This window comes from Atractosteus spatula, chromosome 2, assembly GCF_055471065.1.
Source record: "Atractosteus spatula isolate fAtrSpa1 chromosome 2, fAtrSpa1.hap1, whole genome shotgun sequence".
Taxonomy (NCBI): Eukaryota; Metazoa; Chordata; class Actinopteri; order Semionotiformes; family Lepisosteidae; genus Atractosteus; species Atractosteus spatula.
In genome coordinates this window covers 49,318,419-49,339,150 of record NC_142707.1, presented here as the reverse complement: position 1 = coordinate 49,339,150, position 20,732 = coordinate 49,318,419, and the positions used below count along the sequence as shown (strand labels likewise).

Genomic DNA, 20,732 nt, shown 5'->3' with positions numbered 1-20,732 from the left:
AAGCTCTTTGTTCTGCTATAAACTGCACAGCGACACAATTTCGAAAGTAAAACCAGCCTGACAAACTAAAAGCCTCCCAGGTGCCAGAGAAAGCAGAACAATCAGGACGTCTTGGTACAGATGTGCTGGCTGCTGTGTCCACAACCCACCCGCAAGAATCAAGAGTGGAGCTGAACTGGGCACTGTCTGGGTGTGTGTGTGGTGTGTGTATGTGTGTTTGCATTTATGTGTATGTAGTGTGTGTGGTGTGTGCGTAAGGGTGTGTGTGGGTGTGTAGTGTGTGGGTCTGTGTGGTGTGGGTGTGGGTGTGTGGTGTGTGTATGTGTGTGTAGTCCATGTGGTGTGTGTATGTGTGTGGTGTATGTTGTTTGTGTGTGTGGTGTGTGTATGTGTGTGTAGTCTATGTGGTGTGTGTGTGTGTGTGTGTGTGTGTGTTGTTTGTGTGGTGGTGTGTGTGTGTGTGTGTGTGTCTTTGTCTTTGTCTTTTCCCCTTGCTGCAGCCTGTCTTTCAGAGAGAAAGCAGAGAGAGAGGGGAGACAGGAGAGAGGCTGTCCAGGCAGAGAAAGAGAGAGTCTATTTATCCAGGAGGAAATCTGTTTTACAGCTGCAGACAATATAAGGAAACACACAAACAAACAATACACATGTACATATCCAGAAGAATCATCTGCTGAGCAGGGTTATGGCCGCAGGTACAGTATAACTGAGAACTTAAACCTGTTTGTTCTCAGAGTGAGAAATCTGTGTCTGTAACTGGAATTCACTAGACAAGGGCTGTGAAGGGTCCTTCAGGATGGAATATGCTTTTTGCAGGATTGACGTGGGACAGGGCTGAAAGATCCGAACCTTTCTGACATAGTTTGACAACACTCTCCAGTTTGTTCTTACTCCTCAGATTCACTTTCCCAGACCAGCGGATCAGTGCAGATTCACTCAAAGACTGATCACACATGATCAACGAGGAATTATCAACCTTTAAATCTTTGAGCTTCTTTAAGAAAAATAGATGCTGTTGCCCCCTTTTTTAAGAAAGAAAATGGATGTTTGCCTCAAAGTGTAACTTGTAGTCTAGAACAGCCCTTAAATACTTATACTCGTCTACTGTTTCCGCAGATCGTCCTCTGAGGCAGGTTTGAGTGGGGTCTGAGGGTTTCAGAGACATTCGGCGAGAGTTCTGCTCACACCAAGTGACGAACGCACGCCCCTTGGCCCCACTCATCGGCTTGCAACAGACTGACAATCATAGAGTCGTCTGCAAATGTAATTGTGTGTCTTGGGTGTTGATAAGTCTCACAATCATCTGTGTACAGAACAAAGAGTCAGGGAGACAATACACGCCCTTGGGGGAGGCAGTGGAAGAAAACACAGCGTTAGACACAGCGCTGTTGACTCTCGCCCTCTCAGTTCTGTCTGAGGGAAATCTGTGAAACTGCTGACAAGACTAAGATCAAGACCAAATTATACAGGAATTTAGGAGCCTGTAAATATGGTTGAATACAATTGAATACTGAAGCAAAATCCACAAATAGCAACCTATCATGTGTCTTACATGCCTTAAGATGTAAAGAAGTGACCACAGCCTGGACAGAGAAGCTGGATACAGGCAGATCTGACTGTCCAGAGAGGACAGGCCCAATGACCACAAGTCTGGACACAGAAACTGGACACAGGCAGACCTGACTGTCCAGAGAGGACAGGCCCAATGACCACAAGTCTGGACACAGAAACTGGACACAGGCAGACCTGGCTGTCCAGAGAGGACAGGCTCAATGACCACAGCCTGGACAGAGAAGCTCGACACAGACTCACGTGTACTGCCCAGAGCCAGGGCTCCGCTTGGTGGACGGGCCGTGACTGCGGAGCCCGGGGTCGATACTCCCGGACAGAGCCCTTCCCGTCAGCAGCCTGAGCTCTCTGGCGGCGGCCAGGGCAAGCCTTACAGAGGCGACTGAGCCTCCTGCAGCTCCGCTCACTCCTTCTGCATGCCAGACAGTGTCCACCCCCCCTGCCCACAGGGGGACTGTCAGTGGGTGTGTCAGGGGGAGTGTCAGTGGGTTTATCAGGGGGAGTGTCAGTGGGTGTGTCAGGGGGAGTGTCACTGGGTGTGTCAGGGAGAGTGTCAGGGGGAGTGTCAGTGGGTGTGTCAGGGGGAGTGTCAGTGGGTGTATTAGGAGGAGTGTCAGTGGGTGTATCACGGGGAGTGTCAGTGGGTGTATTAGGAGGAGTGTCAGGGGGAGTGTCAGTGGGTGTATCAGGGGGAGTGTCAGTGGGTGTATTAGGAGGAGTGTCAGGGGGAGTGTCAGTGGGTGTATCACGGGGAGTGTCAGTATGTGTATTAGGAGGAGTGTCAGTGGGTGTATCAGGGGGAGTGTCAGGGGGTGTGTCAGGGGGAGTGTCAGTGGGTGTATTAGGAGGAGTGTCTGGGTGTATTAGGAGGAGTGTCAGGAGGAGTGTCAGTGGGTGTATCAGGGGGAGTGTCAGGGGGTGTGTCAGGGGCATGTCAGGGGGAGTGTCAGTGGGTGTATTAGGAGGAGTGTCAGGGGGAGTGTCAGTGGGTGTATCACGGGGAGTGTCAGTGGGTGTATTAGGAGGAGTGTCAGGAGGAGTGTCAGTGGGTGTATCATGGGGAGTGTCAGTGGGTGTATTAGGAGGAGTGTCAGGGGGAGTGTCAGTGGGTGTATCAGGGGGAGTGTCAGTGGGTGTATCACGGGGAGTGTCAGTGGGTGTATTAGGAGGAGTGTCAGGAGGAGTGTCAGTGGGTGTATCAGGGGGAGTGTCAGTGGGTGTATCAGGGGGTGTGTCAGGGGCATGTCAGGGGGGTTTATCAGGGGGTGTACCATGAGGAGTGTCAGGGGGTGTGTCAGGGGCGTGTCAGTGGGTGTATCTGGGGGAGTGTCAGTGGGTGTATCGGGGAGTGTCAGTGGGTGTATCAGTGGGTGTATCAGGGGGAGTGTCAATGGGTATTTAAGGGGGAAAGGGGGAGTTATAACTGGACTTTGTATATTAAACTCCCAGGGAATCTTTAAGACTCAATTTTTTCTATAGCATATAATGTTTTTTTAACTAAAGGCCTTGTTGACTAGTCTACCACTATCTCACTAGAGGAGTCTGGCTCTGTCTCCTGTAAGGATGACATGTTCATTGTGTTGGGCTGTTTGTCAAAATGATTCCTCCACGATCTCCTCAGTTGAGATCGGCATCTCATCTGACCCAGCTGTGCCCCTTGAGCCTCCCGAGGCCACTGTGCACTGCTCCACGGTGAGCACCAGAGCAGCAGCCAGCTGACCGAGAGACGGAGTCAGAGGGATTACGAGCAGCTCTCAGGGTGGTGGCCTCAATACTGGAGGCTCGTGGGTTCAAATCTCTGGTGAGACACTGCTGTTGTAGGGCTCCAGTCAGACACCCTGAAGGTAAGCCATTCTTCAGGGGCTGCTGCAGGTTAAACTGTGTGCAGATCCTTTCTTGTGAAGGACTCTGAGGTTTCTTGGGATGATAAGACACGTTATAAACTGCATAATAGGCTGCAGAGAGGAAGAGAGGAGGCAGGAATCGCTCTCTGGCAGACAGAAGCAGGAGGCAGCTGTCGGGGCTGAGCTCTCTGTTCCTTATTCTAAATGGTTTCATTAGGAGTGAATTCCCTGCAGTGCGTGAGTGTGGCTGTCTGGCCCCACCCCTCCCCTCTCCGCGCTCTAATGAGGATCAGTGTTGTTTTAAACAGGGAGTTTGCAGTCTGCGCTGATCAATACACACCATTACCTCCGGCCCTAATGACGCTGCTGTCTCAGGCCATTTCTCCACAGCCGATCGCCGGCATTCAGAGGTTATGAAATATCGAATCCTAAGACATCATGTTGGTCACCAATTACTGGGTGAAAAATAACCCCCGTTTACAAGATCTCATGGCAATTACTATTAGTGCAGGAGGTATTTAACCACCATCGCTGCCTTCACTCATACCTCCCCGCACCGTGGGGCAGGAGACAGACCGAGAGCCGGGCCGCAGAGGGCGGGACACAGACAGGGAGACAGGGAGATAGAAAGACAGGGAGATAGAAAGACAGGGAGACGGAGAGATAGAGAGACAGAGAGACGGGCAGATGGAGTTGGAGAGATAGGGAGCTGGAGAGACAGGGAGACAGGGAGACAGAGAGGGAGCTGGAGAGACAGGGTGACAGGGAGACAGGGAGACAGAGAGACAGGGAGCTGGAGAGACAGGGAGACAGAGGGAGCTGGAGAGACAGGGAGACAGGGAGACAGGGAGGGAGCTGGGGAGACAGGGAGACAGGGAGCTGGAGAGACAGGGAGACAGAGAGGGAGCTGGAGAGACAGGGAGACAGAGAAGGAGCTGGAGAGACAGGGAGACAGGGAGACAGAGAGCCAGGCCCCAGGGAGGGGAGAGGTGGACAGTCAGGCTGTGGGGGGCGGGACAGAGACAGAGAGGGGGTGTCAGAGCAGAGGATCCCCAGGACCTCATGAAAACAACGGCAGGAATATTCCACGGGTCTCCAGACTCTGGGCTGGAAGAGGTGGCCCGTCACGCTCATTGATCTGAGAAGCTGCATCACCCTCGTCTTCCTCTTCATCTTCATCTCACCCGCCGCCTCGCGGCCCTCTCCTCTAGCTAAGCACTGTGCACTTCCTGTGTGTAATCAAAATGATAAATGAAAAAAAACAAGCAGAGGGTGACAGGAATGATCAGTGTATATGCTGACGTCATGTGTCAATGTCTTCCTCAGTATGTTAACTGTGATCCAGTCACTGGGAGAGAACGGCCCTCAGGCATCACCCTGGGAGCACAGCAGTCATTCCTGGAACAGTGAGAAGACCAAAGTTCACTGCATCCCCTTCTGAATGAGGTGTCCCACACCCTCTCTCCTCTCCCACACCCTCTCCTCTCTCCCACACACTCTCTCCTCTCCCACACCCTCTCTCCTCTCTCCCACACCCTCTCCTCTCTCCCACACACTCTCTCCTCTCCCACACCCTCTCTCCTCTCTCCCACACCCTCTCCTCTCTCCCACACCTTCTCCCCTCTCTCCCACACCCTCTCCTCTCCCACACCCTCTCCTCTTCCTCACCCTCTCTCCTCTCCCACACCCTCTCTCCTCTCTCCCACACCCTCTCCTCTCTCCCACACCTTCTCCCCTCTCTCCCACACCCTCTCCTCTCCCACACCCTCTCCTCTTCCTCACCCTCTCTCCTCTCCCACACCCTCTCTCCTCTCTCCCACACCCTCTCCTCTCTCCCATACACTCTCTCCTCTCCCACACCCTCTCCTCTCTCTCACACCCTCTCTCCTCTCCCACACCCTCTCTCCTCTCTCCCACACCCTCTCTCCTCTCCCACACCCTCTCCTCTTACACACCCTCCCTCTCTCCTCTCCCACACCCTCTCCTATCTCCCACACCCTCTCTCCTCTCCCTCACCCTCCCCTCTCCCACACCCTCTCCTCTCCCACACCTTCTCCTCTCCCACACCCTCTCTCCTCTCCCACACCCTCTCCTCTTACACACCCTCCCCTCTCCCACACCCTCTCCTCTCTCCCACACCCTCTCTCCTCTCTCCCACACCCTCTCCTCTCTCCCACACCTTCTCCCCTCTCTCCCACACCCTCTCCCCTCTCTCCCACACCCTCTCCTCTCCCACACCTTCTCCCCTCTCTCCCACACCCTCTCCTCTGCACACCCTCTCTCCTCTCCCACACCCTCTCCTCTCCCACACCCTCTCCTCTCTCCCACACCTTCTCCCCTCTCTCCCACACCCTCTCTCCTCTCCCACACCCTCTCCTCTCCTACACCCTCTCCTATCTCCCACACCCTCCCCTCTCCCACACCCTCTCTCCTCTCCCACACCCTCTCCTCTCCCACACCCTCCCCTGTTCCCACACCCTCTCTCCTCTCCCACAACCTCCCCTCTCTCCCACACCCTCTCCTCTCCCACACCCTCTCTCCTCTCCCACACCCTCCCCTCTCCCACACCCTCTCCTCTCCCACACCCTCTCCTCTCTCCCACACCCTCTCTCCTCTCCAACACCCTCACTCCTCTCCCACACCCTCTCCTCTCTCCCACACCCTCTCACCTCTCCCACACCCTCTCTCCTCTCCCACACCCTCTCCTCTCCCACACCCTCCCCTGTTCCCACACCCTTTCCCCTGTCCAGTTACCCTCTCTCCTGTCCAGTTACCTTCTCTCCTGTCTCGTTACCCTCTCTCCTGTCCAGTTACCCTTACCGGGACTCTGAGCTGATCTCCTCACCAGACTGCTCCTTCCTGAAGACTCGGCCCGGCTGTCTGTGTCTGGCCCTGCCTCAAGCGCAGCTCGGGCCCGGTGAGAAACTGGGTCACAGGCCCGCGCTGCCAGGAGACGGCGCCGTGCTCCATAAATCAGAGCCACATCAGCCTGACACCACTCCAGCCCAGCTGGGAGAAACCCTCCGTAAATCAGAGCGGAGTTAATAACAACAGAGCCCTTCCTCGGAGAGCAGGTGCGCACAGATTATCACCGCTGCGTACGGTCCTCAGTAATGAGCCTGATCAGACTGGATGTAGAAGATCCTGCTCTGAAATTTCATTTTCGTGTATTACTCAGCCCTCATCCGACCTGTCGCTGTGTAGATGCAGCTGCCTCTTTAGCAGTTTGTGCCCTGTGCTCCTGTCCACCTGCTGATCCTGTTAACGACAATGATAATTACTTTGTTATTACTAATACCGATCATGTTCATAGTTCACACATCGCACACAGGACAGAATGTTATTATAAAAGTTCACAGTGTTAATAGTTCACACATCAGACACAGGACCAAATGTTATTATCAATACTGATCGTGTTAATAGTTCATACATTACACGCAGGACTGCAGGATATTATCAATATTCATCGTGTTAATAGTGCACACATGAGACTCGGGACAGATTGTTATTATCAGTACTGATCGTGTTAATAGTTCACACATCAGATACAGGACAAAATATTATTATCAACACTGATCATGTTAATAGTTAACACATTACACAAAGAACAGAATCTTATTAGTAATACTGATCATTCCATACACAGAACCAGGCGTAAATTGCATGTAAGTGAAGAGACAATTTTACAGGTATTTTATAGTAGAGAGACTATTACATAACAGCTATAGAGAAAGGGCTTGAAGTGAGTTTTGAAAACCCCAGAGTGATTACTGATGTGGAGAGGTTCTAGCGAGCACACAAGCTGCAGAGATCTGTGCATACCAATGCCTGCTGAGGCGATTAGAAGACAGCCCAGTCAGCGAGGTGTTTCAGGAGTCCAGGCACACTGAAATCCAGACGTGTGTCAGTTCCAGCCTCACACAGGTTGGCAGTGCAGGTGTGTTAGCAGAGCCGTGTTACACAGGCAGGAGAAAGACACCCTCGTGAGGTTTCTTACAGGAGCTTCAGATGACGGCACAGGGTCAGAGGTCACAGCCAGGATTCCAGCGCCAGTCAAGGATTGTAACGGTGCTGGTGCCAGAAAATCAAGAGATCAAGATGCGAAAAACTGGTGATCTCACGCGTAGAGCGAGAGATAGAGAGAAAAAACAAGGCACAGAGAAAAGCCAAATCCAGGGATCGAGAATCGTCGTCGAAGTTCAGTCACGGGTCAGAAAGCCAGAGGATCAATAATATTACAAAAGGCAGGAGTTTCTTGAAAAAAGGCGAGAGATGGGAGTGCCAGTGGTGAAACCAATAGTGAGCGCTGTGGTGATTGTAGTGAGCCCTTAAGTATACTGAGAGACAGGAGGTGCGGTGAATAGTGGGAGGTGTGATTGGAAGATTAGTTAATGTGCTGACGTTTATGAGAATTGGGAAGAGCAGGTGTCTGATTGCCTGAGGTCGTGGGAATGCGTCGGCATTTGCGGGAAGGACCTGGTGTTGAATTATGTGTGATTGTGACAGGGATTTAATTTCAGCACTTGAAACAGCAACAGAGTCTGATTTGTCCTTGGGACTGCAGTGATACCAGGGTTCATGATGGAGAATTCACCCAAGAGGCAACATGTAGAAACTAAACAGTACGGGACCCAGCACACAGCCCTGTGGAACACCCTGAGTGAGACAACGCCTTATGTGAAGCAGTCAAGATTTACAAATTGTCTTCTGTTAGTCAAATTGAGGCCAAACTTATGAAGGTTTGCACGAATCAATGATCACTACTGATGTTTTTGTATCATCTAGTGAATCTCCATGTTTGGTACCAAACCCATATTTGATTCCAGGAAGAGAAGAGCATCAAGTACCCCAGAGTTAGACATCACCAGAGGTGTTAGTGGGGCCAGCAGGGGGTGCTCACCCTGTGGTCTGTGTGGGTCCTAATGCCCTAGTATAGTGACAGTGACACTATACTGTAAAAAGGCGCCGTCCTTCGGATGAGATGGAACACTGAGGTCTTGACTCTCTGTGGTCATTAAAAATCCCAAGGCGTTTCTCGAAAAGAGTAGGAAGTCCTGGCCAAATTTCCCATTGGCCTTTACCAATCATGGCCTCCTAATAATCCCCCTCTGTGAATTGGCTTCATCACTCTGTTCTCCTCCCCACTGAGAGCTGGTGTGTGGTGAGAGTACTGGCGCACTATGGCTGCTGTTGCATCATCCAGGTGGGGCTGCACACTGGTGGTGGTGGAGGGGAGTCCCTCCTGAGAGCAGCCGGCTGGGTCCAGCACAGACACCACAACACTTCCGGGTGCAGGATCATCCCGTTACCAGAAACCCGACCCGGAGCAACAGTCCAGTAATCCAGCCACAAGGACAGACTGTGCGGAACAACAGCTGGAGACCTGGGCTCTCCCTGCGCCAGAATCCAGACACCTGCTGTGAAATTCCAGAAACCAGCTCATTTCACACTGAAGGCTTCCGACAGCGAGGTAAGTACAGAGGCCCAGAAGTGCAAAACACACAAAAACAAGTGCACAAAGAAAAACGACACAATACAAAAACAACCCTGCAAAACAAAAATAAGTGCACAACCAAAAAAGTGCACAGGTAAAACTGTGCTCAAAGTGGAAATGGCTTCTCACAATGGACATGACATCTGCTGTAAGGTGAGAGGTGAAGTATAACTTATTTGGGCCACATTAAAGGTTACTAGAAATAAATATGTATATGTACATCATTTTGAAAAGCGGTGAGCAACCCTCTAATTTAATTTAAAATAATTTAGACTTCAGATTTCCATTTCTAAATTAGAGTGGCACACTTGCATAAGAAACCGTATACTGTACATGGGCTTCTCATAGAAACAAAGCTCTGGAAAGGGTGCGGCACTTGACAGCACATTGCTTTGACCTCAGTGTGGACACAATGAATGGTTTTCACCAAGCTGCCCTCCACAGACCTGGCCGAACATCCTGCTCTCCTGGTGTTTTCCTGGAGTCCATGTCCATCGTGAGACCCTGTCTCCATTCTGAGCACCTTTGTCTGTGCGCTTGTTTTTGCTTGTGTAGTTTTTTGTGCAGTCTTGTTTGTGTGTGCAGCCAGTTTCGTTTTTGTGTTTTGCACTTCCTGTCCACTGTAGATAGGTTACAGCAGAAACGAAAGAGAAAGAGCTGAAATCTGTTGGTTGCCTCCGTTTTCAGACCCGTGATTTCTATATCTGGTGGGAGCACCTCTGACAGCAGTGACAGCCAAGTCTTTTTGGATGAGTCTCCCCCAGCTTTGCTCGCTGTCTGGCTGTTGTGAATGTTGCTTTAGGATCCGTGATGGACACTGCTCCGTACAGCTCTCCTTTGTGGATATAGGTGGCTCCTGGACACCTTCTCCCATCGCGGGCACTGAAGCAGCAGCTCGTTCAAAGTCACTGCTCCATCTTTCAGAGAGCTCCAGTGCCAAGAGTGCTGTTGCAGTTGCAGTGGCATTATTCCCCGGCTGAATCGCAGACTTACCTGCCTAGATCTGTGACTAGGATAACTCACCCAGTAATATGGAGATATCCCCCATGGCTGGCTGGTCCCAGACCTGCAACACGTCTCACAGGGTTTTACTGAGACCCAGTCCTCCCTCACTAGTCTGAAAGACTGTAAGAGCAGGTATTCAACACATCATGCACACATTTGACACAGCATGGCAGCGCATTTATAACAGGGGGCACTACTTTACACAAAGGGTGGTGGGAGTCTGGAACAGGTGCTTCAGCCATGTTATTGATGATTGCTGGAGCTGCTGCAGAGGGCCCCCTCTCTGCGTTACCCTTCCCATGTTCTTGCCTGTTGTGCTCACAGACTGTTCAAACATTCTAGGCAAAAATAGAAATGAGCCTGTCTATCAGCCACATGTATGATTCATGGTGTCATAACAGTGAGAGGCTGTGAGCGTCACTGCAGAGCCGTGGTCTCGTGCTGTCAGGTGTGCGCAGCGGGGTCTGAGTGAGCCTGGCTAACAGCAGTAATAGCGCCTTCCTCTGTCTCCTCTCTCAGGGGCCTGGCTGGGCTCCTGGAGCTGTCCGAGGTGCTGAGTGCCTGCTGCTCTGCACTGGTCTTATTCAAACTCTCACTTAACTGAGAACCGGCTTTAAAACCTCTTCCGAGCTCAGTTCATAACACATTTCCTCGTTTCAGCACAGACGTTTATCCTCTCCTTCCTTGCTCCCCTCTCCTCTCCTGCCCTCCCTCTGTTAGTTCTTGGTTGCCTGTCTTTGGATTTTCACTTGTGTACATCGTATGTCGGCTTGGTTAAGGGGGGCAGGGGGGTCTTTAAGGCAGCCCCCCCCCCCCCCCCCGCCAGCTGGTATAAATTTAGCCTAGCTCTGTCATAGTCTAACCCTCCTCTGATGTAATAAGAACATTCGCTCGAAACGGCTGATACTTTCAGCTCTTCCACATGTGCCAGGCCCGCCCCTCCTCAGGTGGAGGAACCAGACCAGCAAGTAAATATCAAACAAGGAGGTTTAATTCGAATAAACGTCTTCAAAAGACACAGCACCATCTACCCTCAGGAATCCCCTTCTACAACTCGGTTAGGCTAAATCGGACCCAGAATGTGAGAATGTGACTCACAGTCCTCCTCCAAATATCCAATTAATCAACTAACCCACCTCATGTGAATCTGTTTACACTCAAAAGAGTTCTGAACGCCCTCTGTTGGCAGGTCAGCTGAAATCACAAACCACAATTACGGCTGGCCTGCCACAACCTGCTGGACCTACCTTTGAAATACTGTTCCATGAGTAAAATAAAGGGCGGTGGTTAACATTGCTGCCACACAGCCCTGGGGCCCTGGTTCGATTCCTGAGGTGCTATCTGTGTGGAGTTTGCATGTTCTCCCTGTGTTTGTGTGGGTTTCCTCCAGGTGCTCCACTTTCTTCAGACATACTGGCAGGTTAATTGGCTTCTGGGAAAACTGGCCCTGGTGTGTGTGTGTGTGTGTGTGTGTGTGTGTGTGTGTGTGTGTGTGTGTGTGTGTGTGTGTGCCCTGTGATGGACTGGTGTCCTGTCCAGAGTGTATCCCGCCTTGTACCTGTTGCTTGATGGGACAGGCTCCGGCTTCCCTGCAATCCTGAATTACTGGCCATGATAGACTCCTGTTCTAGTGCAACCCAGCATTGGATAAAGTGGTTACAAAGTGAATGTATGGAAATAAAATAAAATCCCAATAGCTTTGAGTACAAAAAATTCCTGTCGAGCAACTTTGATTAAGGAGCTTGAGACAGGTCATAGATGGGAGGAGCTTTTCAGCTCATGCACTCTGTTGGGTTGTTAATATTTAATGGATACCAGGGTCACATCCAGCTGTGGCTTGAACAAATCCAGGATCTTAGCTCCAACAACATTGCTGGGCAGCTTGTTCCACATTCCTACCACTCTCTGTGTATGTAAAGAAGGGCCTCAGTTCTAAATTAATTTTCCTGTAGTTTCCTTGTATTTTATTTTTCATTTGTGTCCTCTGACCTGGGTTTCACAATTCATTCTGAAGAAATCCACTTTGTTGACTCTGTCGGTTTCTTTGAGGATTTTAAATACTTGTATCAGATCTCCTCACAGTCTCCTCTGTTCAAGACTAAAGAGACTCAGTTCCTTCAGCCTGTCAGTGTAGGACAGTCCCTTAATAATTGTATCAGTCTCCTCACAGTCTTCTCTGTTCAAGACTAAAGAGACTCAGTTCCTTCAGCCTGTCAGTGAAGGACAGTCCCTTATACCTATATCAGTCTCCTCACAGTCTTCTCTGTTCAAGTCTTCATGAGCTTCCCCAGTGTCTGGAAGACAGAAGTGGCGTGTCAACAGGCGTGTCACCTCTGTCTGTTTCTCGTGGTGTCAGGCTTCAGGCTTCAGCAGCTGTGTGGTCCTGCAGGACCTGGACTGAGAGCCCCAGAGCTCCTCTTCCTGGGTGAGCACTCTGGAAAAGTGCCACTGACACAGAGGAACAGCAGGGTACTGTCTGGGTATCCCACATCCCTGTACAGCCACTGTCAGCTGCTGGGCCTGGAGTGGCAGACAGGCCAGGGGTCACTGGTGGGTCAGACAGACCAGGGGTCACTGGTACATCAAACAGGCCAGGGGTCAATGGTGGGCACTGGTGGGTCAGATAGGCCAGGGGTCACTGGTACATCAAACAGGCCAGGGGTCAATGGTGGGCACTGGTGAATCAGACAGGCCAGGGGTCATTGGTGGGTCAGACAGGCCAGGGGTCAGGGGTCACTGGTGGGCACTGGTGAATCAGGCAGGCTAGGGATCACTGGTGGGCACTGGTGAAACAGACAGGCCAGGGGTCACTGGTGGGTCAGACAGGCCAGGGGTCACTGGTGAATAAGACAGGCCAGGGGTCACTGGTGGGTCAGACAGGCCAGGGGTCACTGGTGAATCAGACAGGCCAGGGGTCATTGGTGGGCACTGGTGGGTCAGATAGGCCAGGGGTCACTGGTACATCAAACAGGCAGGGGTCAATGGTGGGCACTGGTGGGTCAGATAGGCCAGGGGTCACTGGTACATCAAACAGGCCAGGGGTCATTGGTGGGTACTGGTGGGTCAGACAGGCCAGGGGTCACTGGTGGGTCAGATAGGCCAGGGGTCATTGGTGGGTACTGGTGGGTCAGACAGGCCAGGGGTCACTGGTACATCAAACAGGCCAGGGGTCATTGGTGGGTACTGGTGGGTCAGACAGGCCAGGGGTCACTGGTGGGTCAGATAGGCCAGGGGTCACTGGTACATCAAACAGGCCAGGGGTCATTGGTGGGTACTGGTGGGTCAGACAGGCCAGGGGTCACTGGTGGGTCAGACAGGCCAGGGGTCACCGGTGGGCACTGGTGAATCAGACAGGCCAGGGGTCACAGATCTGAAAGTACTGGGCATTGCAGTAAAACCTGCAGTGCCCTTCAGAGCCGCCCGCGCGGGTGTTTATCTTCACAGACACCTGCATGACTATCTGTGGAGCCGCCTCATTGAGACTGATGGGCCCTGTCGGCTCTCCGATCGGCTGTCTGGAGTGTTTATTGAGCACCGCTAGCTGCTGGTGTTCATCTCTGTACCACTGCTGTAAAATGTGGATCATGAAATGTGATGATTTATATAACTGATCAAAGTAATTGAATAATAGAGTTTCTTTTGAGACCTGTCGACACGGATGTATGTGTACAGAGAGGCAGCGATAGTCACTGAGATAGCAGGCTACAGAGATGAAAAGTGGCTCAAGCGCGCCGCCTGGCGGCGGGACTCGGGAGTCGGCGAGGCAGGAAACGGACCTGGAGGCAGGAGCTGCGCGGGTAGAGGATGTGAGAGTGTCTGTGATGTGTGTCTCTGTGTGACTGTGTACATGTGTGTGTGAGAGAGAGAGAGCGCGATTGTGATTTTTCTTTCTATCCCGGCCTCTTTCTTATTTAATTGGTCCTCGGGGAAACGGGGAGAGCGCTCTGTAGGCTGGACGCGAGTGCAGCTGCACGGCTCTAATTGGCTGGCTGTGCCGGAGGAGTCGCAGCCGCTCACACCGAGCACGGAAAACAATTAAACCGGCTCACCGCCGTCTCCCTCTGCTCTGGCGCGCTCGCGGACACAAGTTGAGTAGGGCTGAGCTAGTCGCGAGCGGAGTTCGGGGAGCAGAGCCGACGGCTCGCACGGGCCAGCGAACCGGGACCCCCAGGAGCCCGAACCGCGCCGGCTCCAGGTCCGCTCCGGCTCGGGCGTCTCGCGCTCGTCACGGACGCAGGGGAGCGGGGTTCCAGGAGTGGATCTGACGCGGGTGTCTGGAGAAGGGCCGGCGGATATAAACTTGCGGCCGCTCCGGGCAGTGGCGGACTGACAGAACAGGCTTCCTCCCACCTCCTGTGAGCCCGGCACCCGGCGGCCCAGCGCCTGGAAGTGCCCGCGGACCCGGGTCCGGCGGCGGGCGGCGGGCGGCGGGCCGGGTGGATTATTAAGGCTGACCCGCGGCGGGCGCACGCAGGAGTGGGGCTGTGGAGAGTTTCAGGCGACATCGCCAGGTCTGCGGGATCCGCCCTCTCTGGGAAGGACCGGGAGACGGGACACTTGTCTTCCCAGTGATTTCCGACTTCCCGGCGGCTGTGCGAGGTGTCAGGGGCGGGAGGCAGCGCGCAGTCCCGGACTGGACAGACCCAGACCCCGCGCAGGGTAAGAGCCGCGCCGCCCGACCCGCACACGGCCGCCAGCCCCCGGCGGCGCAGACAGAGATCGGCTCGGCCAGCCGTGAGTCTGAACCGGGAGAGTGCTGTCTTGGTACTCGGATAGATAAAACCAGCAGCCAGCAGCCAGCAGCCGAGATTCAAGTCTGGTCGCAACTGCTTTTGAACTGCTCTTTTGAAAAGTTGCATAGGAAGATGTAGTCGGGCGGACGGGAACGCATGAAACAGCGAGTTCTCGTCACCAGGGAAGGAAGGTCGTGTTCTGGGTATAGTCTGGGCACCGTGGGGCTCAGGGGGACCCGGCAAACTGTCCCGGACCCGCGCTGTGCTTTAAACACTCTGCAGACGGGGTGGAGGACAGAGCCGTGTAGTAAACACGCTACAGTGGCAGAGGACAGAGCTGTGTATTAAACACGCTTCAGTGGCAGAGGACAGAGCTGTGTATTAAACACGCTACAGAGTGGATTGTGGAAAGAGCTGTGTATAAAACCCGCCACGCTGGGAGAGGACAGAGCTGTGTATTAAACACTAAAGCCGTGTATTAAACACGCTTCAGTGGCAGAGGACAGAGATGTGTATTAAACACGCTACAGAGTGGGCTGAACACAGAGCTGTGTAGTAAACACGCCACGGTTGGAGAGGACAGGGCTGTGTATAAAACAGTATATACTGCATATATCAATTATTACTAATTAAACGCTCTGCACGTCACTGTGTAAATGAGACGATCTTTATCTCTACAGCCAAAGTAAATATTTTTACATACCCGTTTGCAGTCAAATTCCCTTCTTCCATTTCCGACTCTAAGAATGAAAGGCGCTTTGGCGGTGTCGCGGAGCCCGGTTTCTTCAGCCTGATCTCTGCAAGCGCTGGGCGGGCTGTCACGAGTGAGAGTGGGCGCTGGGAATCTGGGGGACGGGTTTCGGAAATTCGGAGTGAGGATGAGTTCTCAGTAATGAAACTTGAAACTTGTTTGCGTTGTATTAATAGCAAATTAAATGCGAGCTTCTTTAAGCTATTTACATTTGTCACGGCGTTAAAATTGCTTCATGTAATTTGGCCTGTACATCGATCCTGGGTGTTTTCTGTTTGGCGTGGTGTGGAGATCTTCTATTGATCAATTCAACCGTGAGTTAAAAGTTGTACAAAAGATCCTACTGGGGCTGGGATTCTCACGCATGGTGTTAAATCTGCACCGGTACACCAGTAGGAGTCACGGCCACCTGTCCAGCACCTAACTGGACAGCGGGCTCCCGAGCGATCCACGGGCTTCCGTGGAACTGTCACGCGAGGCGCCCGGTAACCAGGGTTAAAGAAAAACACGCCTCCGACGCTAGTGTCCAAGTGTAGGGTTCGTGAGGTGGTGACTGAGCAGTCTATACAAGAAGGGGATCTGGACAGAGACGGATAGTGTAAGTTTATGTTTTTGAACGGGCACATTTCCACTTTACTTCCTTCTCTCTCATACCTCCGCCTTTGTCACATTATCCGGTATGAGCAACCGGAGAACAGGAGAACCTGTATTAACGTGGACTTTTCTCCAAACTGAAACAGGGGCTTCTGCAGGACACACACCAGAACTCTGCCTGCATAATTGAATACTTCAAACTGCAGGACACAACAACAGAACTCTCACTGCATAACTGAATAAAACGACACAGGACATAAGCTCACAAGGGTTTGGGTGCGATCCTGAAGTTCTGGTTTAATCTGCGGCGAGAGGGACCAACCTCCTGCCCGGCGACCCAGCGGGACGTCCCCGGAGCGCTAGCCGAGTCCGGGCTCACTCTCCCCGGCCGCCGCCGCCGCCGCCGCCGCGCCGGCCGCTCGGGAGTGCGCTGAAACCACGTGCTCCGCTTCTTTCCACAGGTTATGAAGCGCCGGAGCTGAAGATGGATTTTGTGTGGATTCTGTTCCTCTCCGCCCTGTACCCGTACGCAGCCGGACAAGGAGTGTACGGTAAGCGGACCGTGCGGGGGGGCGGGGAGGGCGAGTGTCTGTAAATGTCTCGGAGTTGTTTCGGCTCCCGCAACACTGTCACTCAGCGGCCCTTTGAACCCGTGAGCGAGGCGGCAGGCTCACCCCGGTCGGGGTCCGGGAGCCGGGAGCGGAGGTCTGTCCCGGTCTGTCTGGGGAGCAGGCTCGGTCCGGTAGTCCCGGGACGCACCGGGTCGGGTCCGTGTTGTGACCAGGTGCCCACCTGCCGCGCCGCTCCCCCGTACCGTGACGTTCTCGAGATTCAGCGCGTTACATTCGCGTGTGAACGACGTCTTCAACACTATATTTATAAAACGACCTGTTATTCCCTCCCAACAAACCTGGCGCAGTAAGAGACGAGACCCGCGGTTTTTAAGGCGTGAGACCGGAGTTAATTGCGTTAGAAAGTCTCCCAGCGGCCCCGCCAGCAGCGCGCCCTCCGTGAGCATCCCACCCAAGTCCCCGACACGGGCGATGTGCTGGAGATGTGTTCTCTCTCCGCCTCTCCCTTTACTCCTCAAAACTTCAGGAACCCCGTCGTTGACCCCAAATGAGAGTCGCTCCCGTGTAAAAGCAGAAGTGTAAATAGGAGATTTCACACCTTATTAAAACTCGCGGGGGAAATAGTTTTTCTAGAGTGTGAGCTGCGCTTCTGTACCCGCGCTCAGAGGCGTGGCGGCAGGAGAAACGCGTTTTACAGGGAGCAGACCGACAGGACAGGCGGAGGCACTTGTGCTGCTTCATCACCGTCCTCATCGTCACCAAGCGGGATACCACCGCTGTGCGCGACACCCGTGTCTCCACAGCCGGAAACACTGCTCAAACGGACAGCACAAGCCAGCTCGGCTTCCCTACGGCCCCACGAGCGAACTGGGGTCTTCTTCCTCGAAACGCAGCGTGAACGCGCTCTCCGCCGTGTGACAGTGCGGTCCCACTCGTGTTTTCCTCCTGCCTGAGCCGGAGCGGGCGTCCTGGGAGCGATTCCGCGGGTAATTACTGAACCGGGCCTACACCGCTATCACAGCAGTACACAGCTAATACAGACCTTTTCACCAGTCTGAAAGCGCTCGGGAGACTTAAACTGTATATTCGTCGCGTACGTGCCGCGTGTCACACACGATTACCACAGTCCACAGGGACAGACCGTGAAACTGTAATAAACGCGGGTATTAAAAAATCACTTGGCCTCCGTTGGACACGGAAACGCCCACGCTCACGGGGTAGTGTAGACCTGTGTTCAGGGCTTTCCTGGAGCGCGGCCTGCCACACTGGGGAAATTGGCTACGTAAACTTTCGATCCGGTTTCTGAGATGAGTTTGTTGTGTGCGGGGTGGAGTAAAGACAATTATAGCCAAATATATGCAGAAAGACCACATTTCAGGGATCTTTCAGTGTGTTTGCACCCCTTTTCCAACACCTGTGTCCCCCTAGGGTACATCAGCCTGCACCCTCTTTCCAGCAGCTGTGTCCCTCTGGGGTACACCACGCTAGATCAGATCACTTTATCAGCCCTATACAACTTCTTGTATTTGGAATTTGTCTTTTCACCTACCCCAGCTTGCTCTCCATGAGACACACAGACACACAGACAGGGAGAGAAGTTTGGGGTCAGAGCGCAGGGTCAGCCATTGTACAGCGCCCCTGGAGCAGTTGGGGTTAAGGGCCTTGCTCAGGGGCCCAACGGAGTAGGATTCCTCTGCCAGTTGCGGGATTTGAACCTTCCAGCCACAGACACAGATCCTTAGCCACAGAGCCACCGCTCCTGCAACCCCTTTCCAGCAGCTGTGTCTCTCTGGGGTACACCAGCCTGCACCCCCTTTCCAGCAGCTGTGTCCCTGTGGGCTACACCAGCCTGCACCCCCTTCCCCAGAGCTGTGTCCCCCTGGGGTTCACCAGCCTGCACCTCCTTTCCAGCAGCTGTTTCCCTCTGGGGTACACCAGCCTGCACCCCCTTTCCAGCAGCTGTGTCCCTCTGGGCTACACCAGCCTGCACCCCCTTCCCCAGAGCTGTGTCCCCCTGGCCTTCCTGGGAGCTGTGTCCCCCTGGGGTTCACCAGCCTGCACCTCCTTTCCAGCAGCTGTTTCCCTCTGGGGTACACCAGCCTGCACCCCCTTTCCTCATGTGCTGAAACAGCAGCAGGTGTGTTCCTACAGCCCTTTGTACCTGTGGCATAAATATCTGCCTCTGGCCCCACACAGGACACACAGGGGACAGCACAGGGGCCACAAGGCCTTGGGCAGTGTGTCAGAGCGTGTGTTGGGCACTTATCGGGCAGCGCGACTGGCAGCATGTCGGGCAGCGTGTCGGGTGTGCGTGGACCAGCATGTCGGGCAGCGCGTGTGGCATGTGTTGGGCAGCGTGTAAAACAGCGTGTTGGGCACGCATTGGGCAGCGTGTCGGGTGTGTGTTGAGCAGCATGTCAGTCAGCGTGTTAGGAATGTGTCGGGTGTGTGTTGGGCAGGGTGTTAGACGTGTGTCTGGCTGCGTGTGGAGCAGCGCGTTGGGCAGGGTGTTAGACGTATGTCTGGCTGCGTGTGGAGCAGCGCGTTGGGCAGGGTGTTAGACGTGTGTCTGGCTGCATGTGGAGCAGCGTGTTGGGCAGCGTGTCGGGTGTGTGTGGAGCACCGTGTGGAGCAGCGTGTCGGGTGTGTGTGGAGCAGCGTGTCGGGCAGCGTGTCGGGTGTGTGTTGAGCAGCGTGTTGGGCAGCATGTCAGGCATGTGTCCGGTGCAGCGTGTCGAGCAGCATGTGGAGTAGTGTGTTGGGCAGCGTGTTAGGCGTGTGTCTGGCTGCGTGGAGCACCGTGTTGGGCAGCGTGTCGGGTGTGTGTTGAGCAGCGTGTTCGGCAGCATGTCAGGCAGTGTGACACAGACTGTCAGTGTGCACTGGGAGGGAGCAGTGTGACACAGACTGTCAGCGTGCACTGGGAGGGAGCAGTGTGACACAGACCGTCAGTGTGCACTGGGAGCGAGCAGTGTGACACAGACTGTCAGTGTGCACTGGGAGGGAGCAGTGTGACACAGACTGTCAGTGTGCACTGGGAGCGAGCAGTGTGACACAGACTGTCAGCGTGCACTGGGAGGGAGTAGTGTGACACAGACTGTCAGTGTGCACTGGGAGGGAGCAGTGTGACACAGACTGTCAGCGTGCACTGGGAGGGAGTAGTGTGACACAGACTGTCAGTGTGCACTGGGAGGGAGCAGTGTGACACAGACTGTCAGTGTGCACTGGGAGGGAGCAGTGTGACACAGACTGTCAGTGTGCACTGGGAGGGAGCAGTGTGGGAGGGCACTAGGCAGAGAGCACTGGGTTTAGGCAGCTTGTCACAGACTGTCAGCACTATGTTCTTAGGTTCTCTGTGTTTCTGTCCAGATAGTTATCCTGCATGTCTGCAGGTCTGCAGTTTGCAGACATGGTCTGCCTCTGAGTGGGCGAGCTTTGGATGCTGTATAATTTACCCGTGCCTGAGAGCTTGACTGTGTGAAACTAGGGTCTGGGGATCTCAGCCTTTCCTCGTGTGGAGCAGCGCGTTGGGCAAGGTGTTAGACGTGTGTCTGGCTGCGTGTGGAGCAGCGCGTTGGGCAGGGTGTTAGACGTGTGTCTGGCTGCGTGTGGAGCAGCGCGTTGGGCAGGGTGTTAGACGTGTGTCTGGCTGCGTGTGGAGCAGCGCGTTGGGCAGGGTGTAAGACGTGTGTCTGGCTGCGTGTGGAGCAGCGCGTTGGGCAGGGTGTTAGACGTGTGTCTGGCTGCGTGTGGAGCAGCGCGTTGGGCAGGGTGTTAGACGTGTGTCTGGCTGCGTGTGGAGCAGCGCGTTGGGCAGGGTGTAAGACGTGTGTCTGGCTGCGTGTGGAGCAGCGCGTTGGGCAGGGTGTTAGACGTGTGTCTGGCTGCGTGTGGAGCAGCACGTTGGGCAGGGTGTAAGACGTGTGTCTGGCTGCGTGTGGAGCAGCGCGTTGGGCAGGGTGTAAGACGTGTGTCTGGCTGCGTGTGGAGCAGCGCGTTGGGCAGGGTGTTAGACGTGTGTCTGGCTGCGTGTGGAGCAGCACGTTGGGCAGGGTGTTAGACGTGTGTCTGGCTGCGTGTGGAGCAGCACGTTGGGCAGGGTGTTAGACGTGTGTCTGGCTGCGTGTGGAGCAGCACGTTGGGCAGGGTGTTAGACGTGTGTCTGGCTGCGTG

The 20,732-nt window shown here is 53.9% G+C and overlaps 1 protein-coding gene across 3 annotated transcripts in view; it reads left to right on the top strand.

Annotated features, from left to right (window-relative positions):
- Positions 1 to 14,500: 14,500 nt before the first annotated feature.
- Positions 14,501 to 20,732, top strand: part of mdga1 (MAM domain containing glycosylphosphatidylinositol anchor 1) — a 173,401-nt gene continuing 167,169 nt past the window's right edge. For all 3 annotated transcript variants that reach the window (XM_088908737.1, XM_088908736.1, XM_088908735.1), the window contains exons 1-2: positions 14,501 to 14,568; positions 16,449 to 16,538. In XM_088908737.1, the coding sequence (XP_088764863.1) occupies positions 16,472 to 16,538 (67 nt within the window). In that variant the 5' untranslated portion in view covers positions 14,501 to 14,568; positions 16,449 to 16,471. The remainder of the gene's footprint in view (positions 14,569 to 16,448; positions 16,539 to 20,732) is intronic.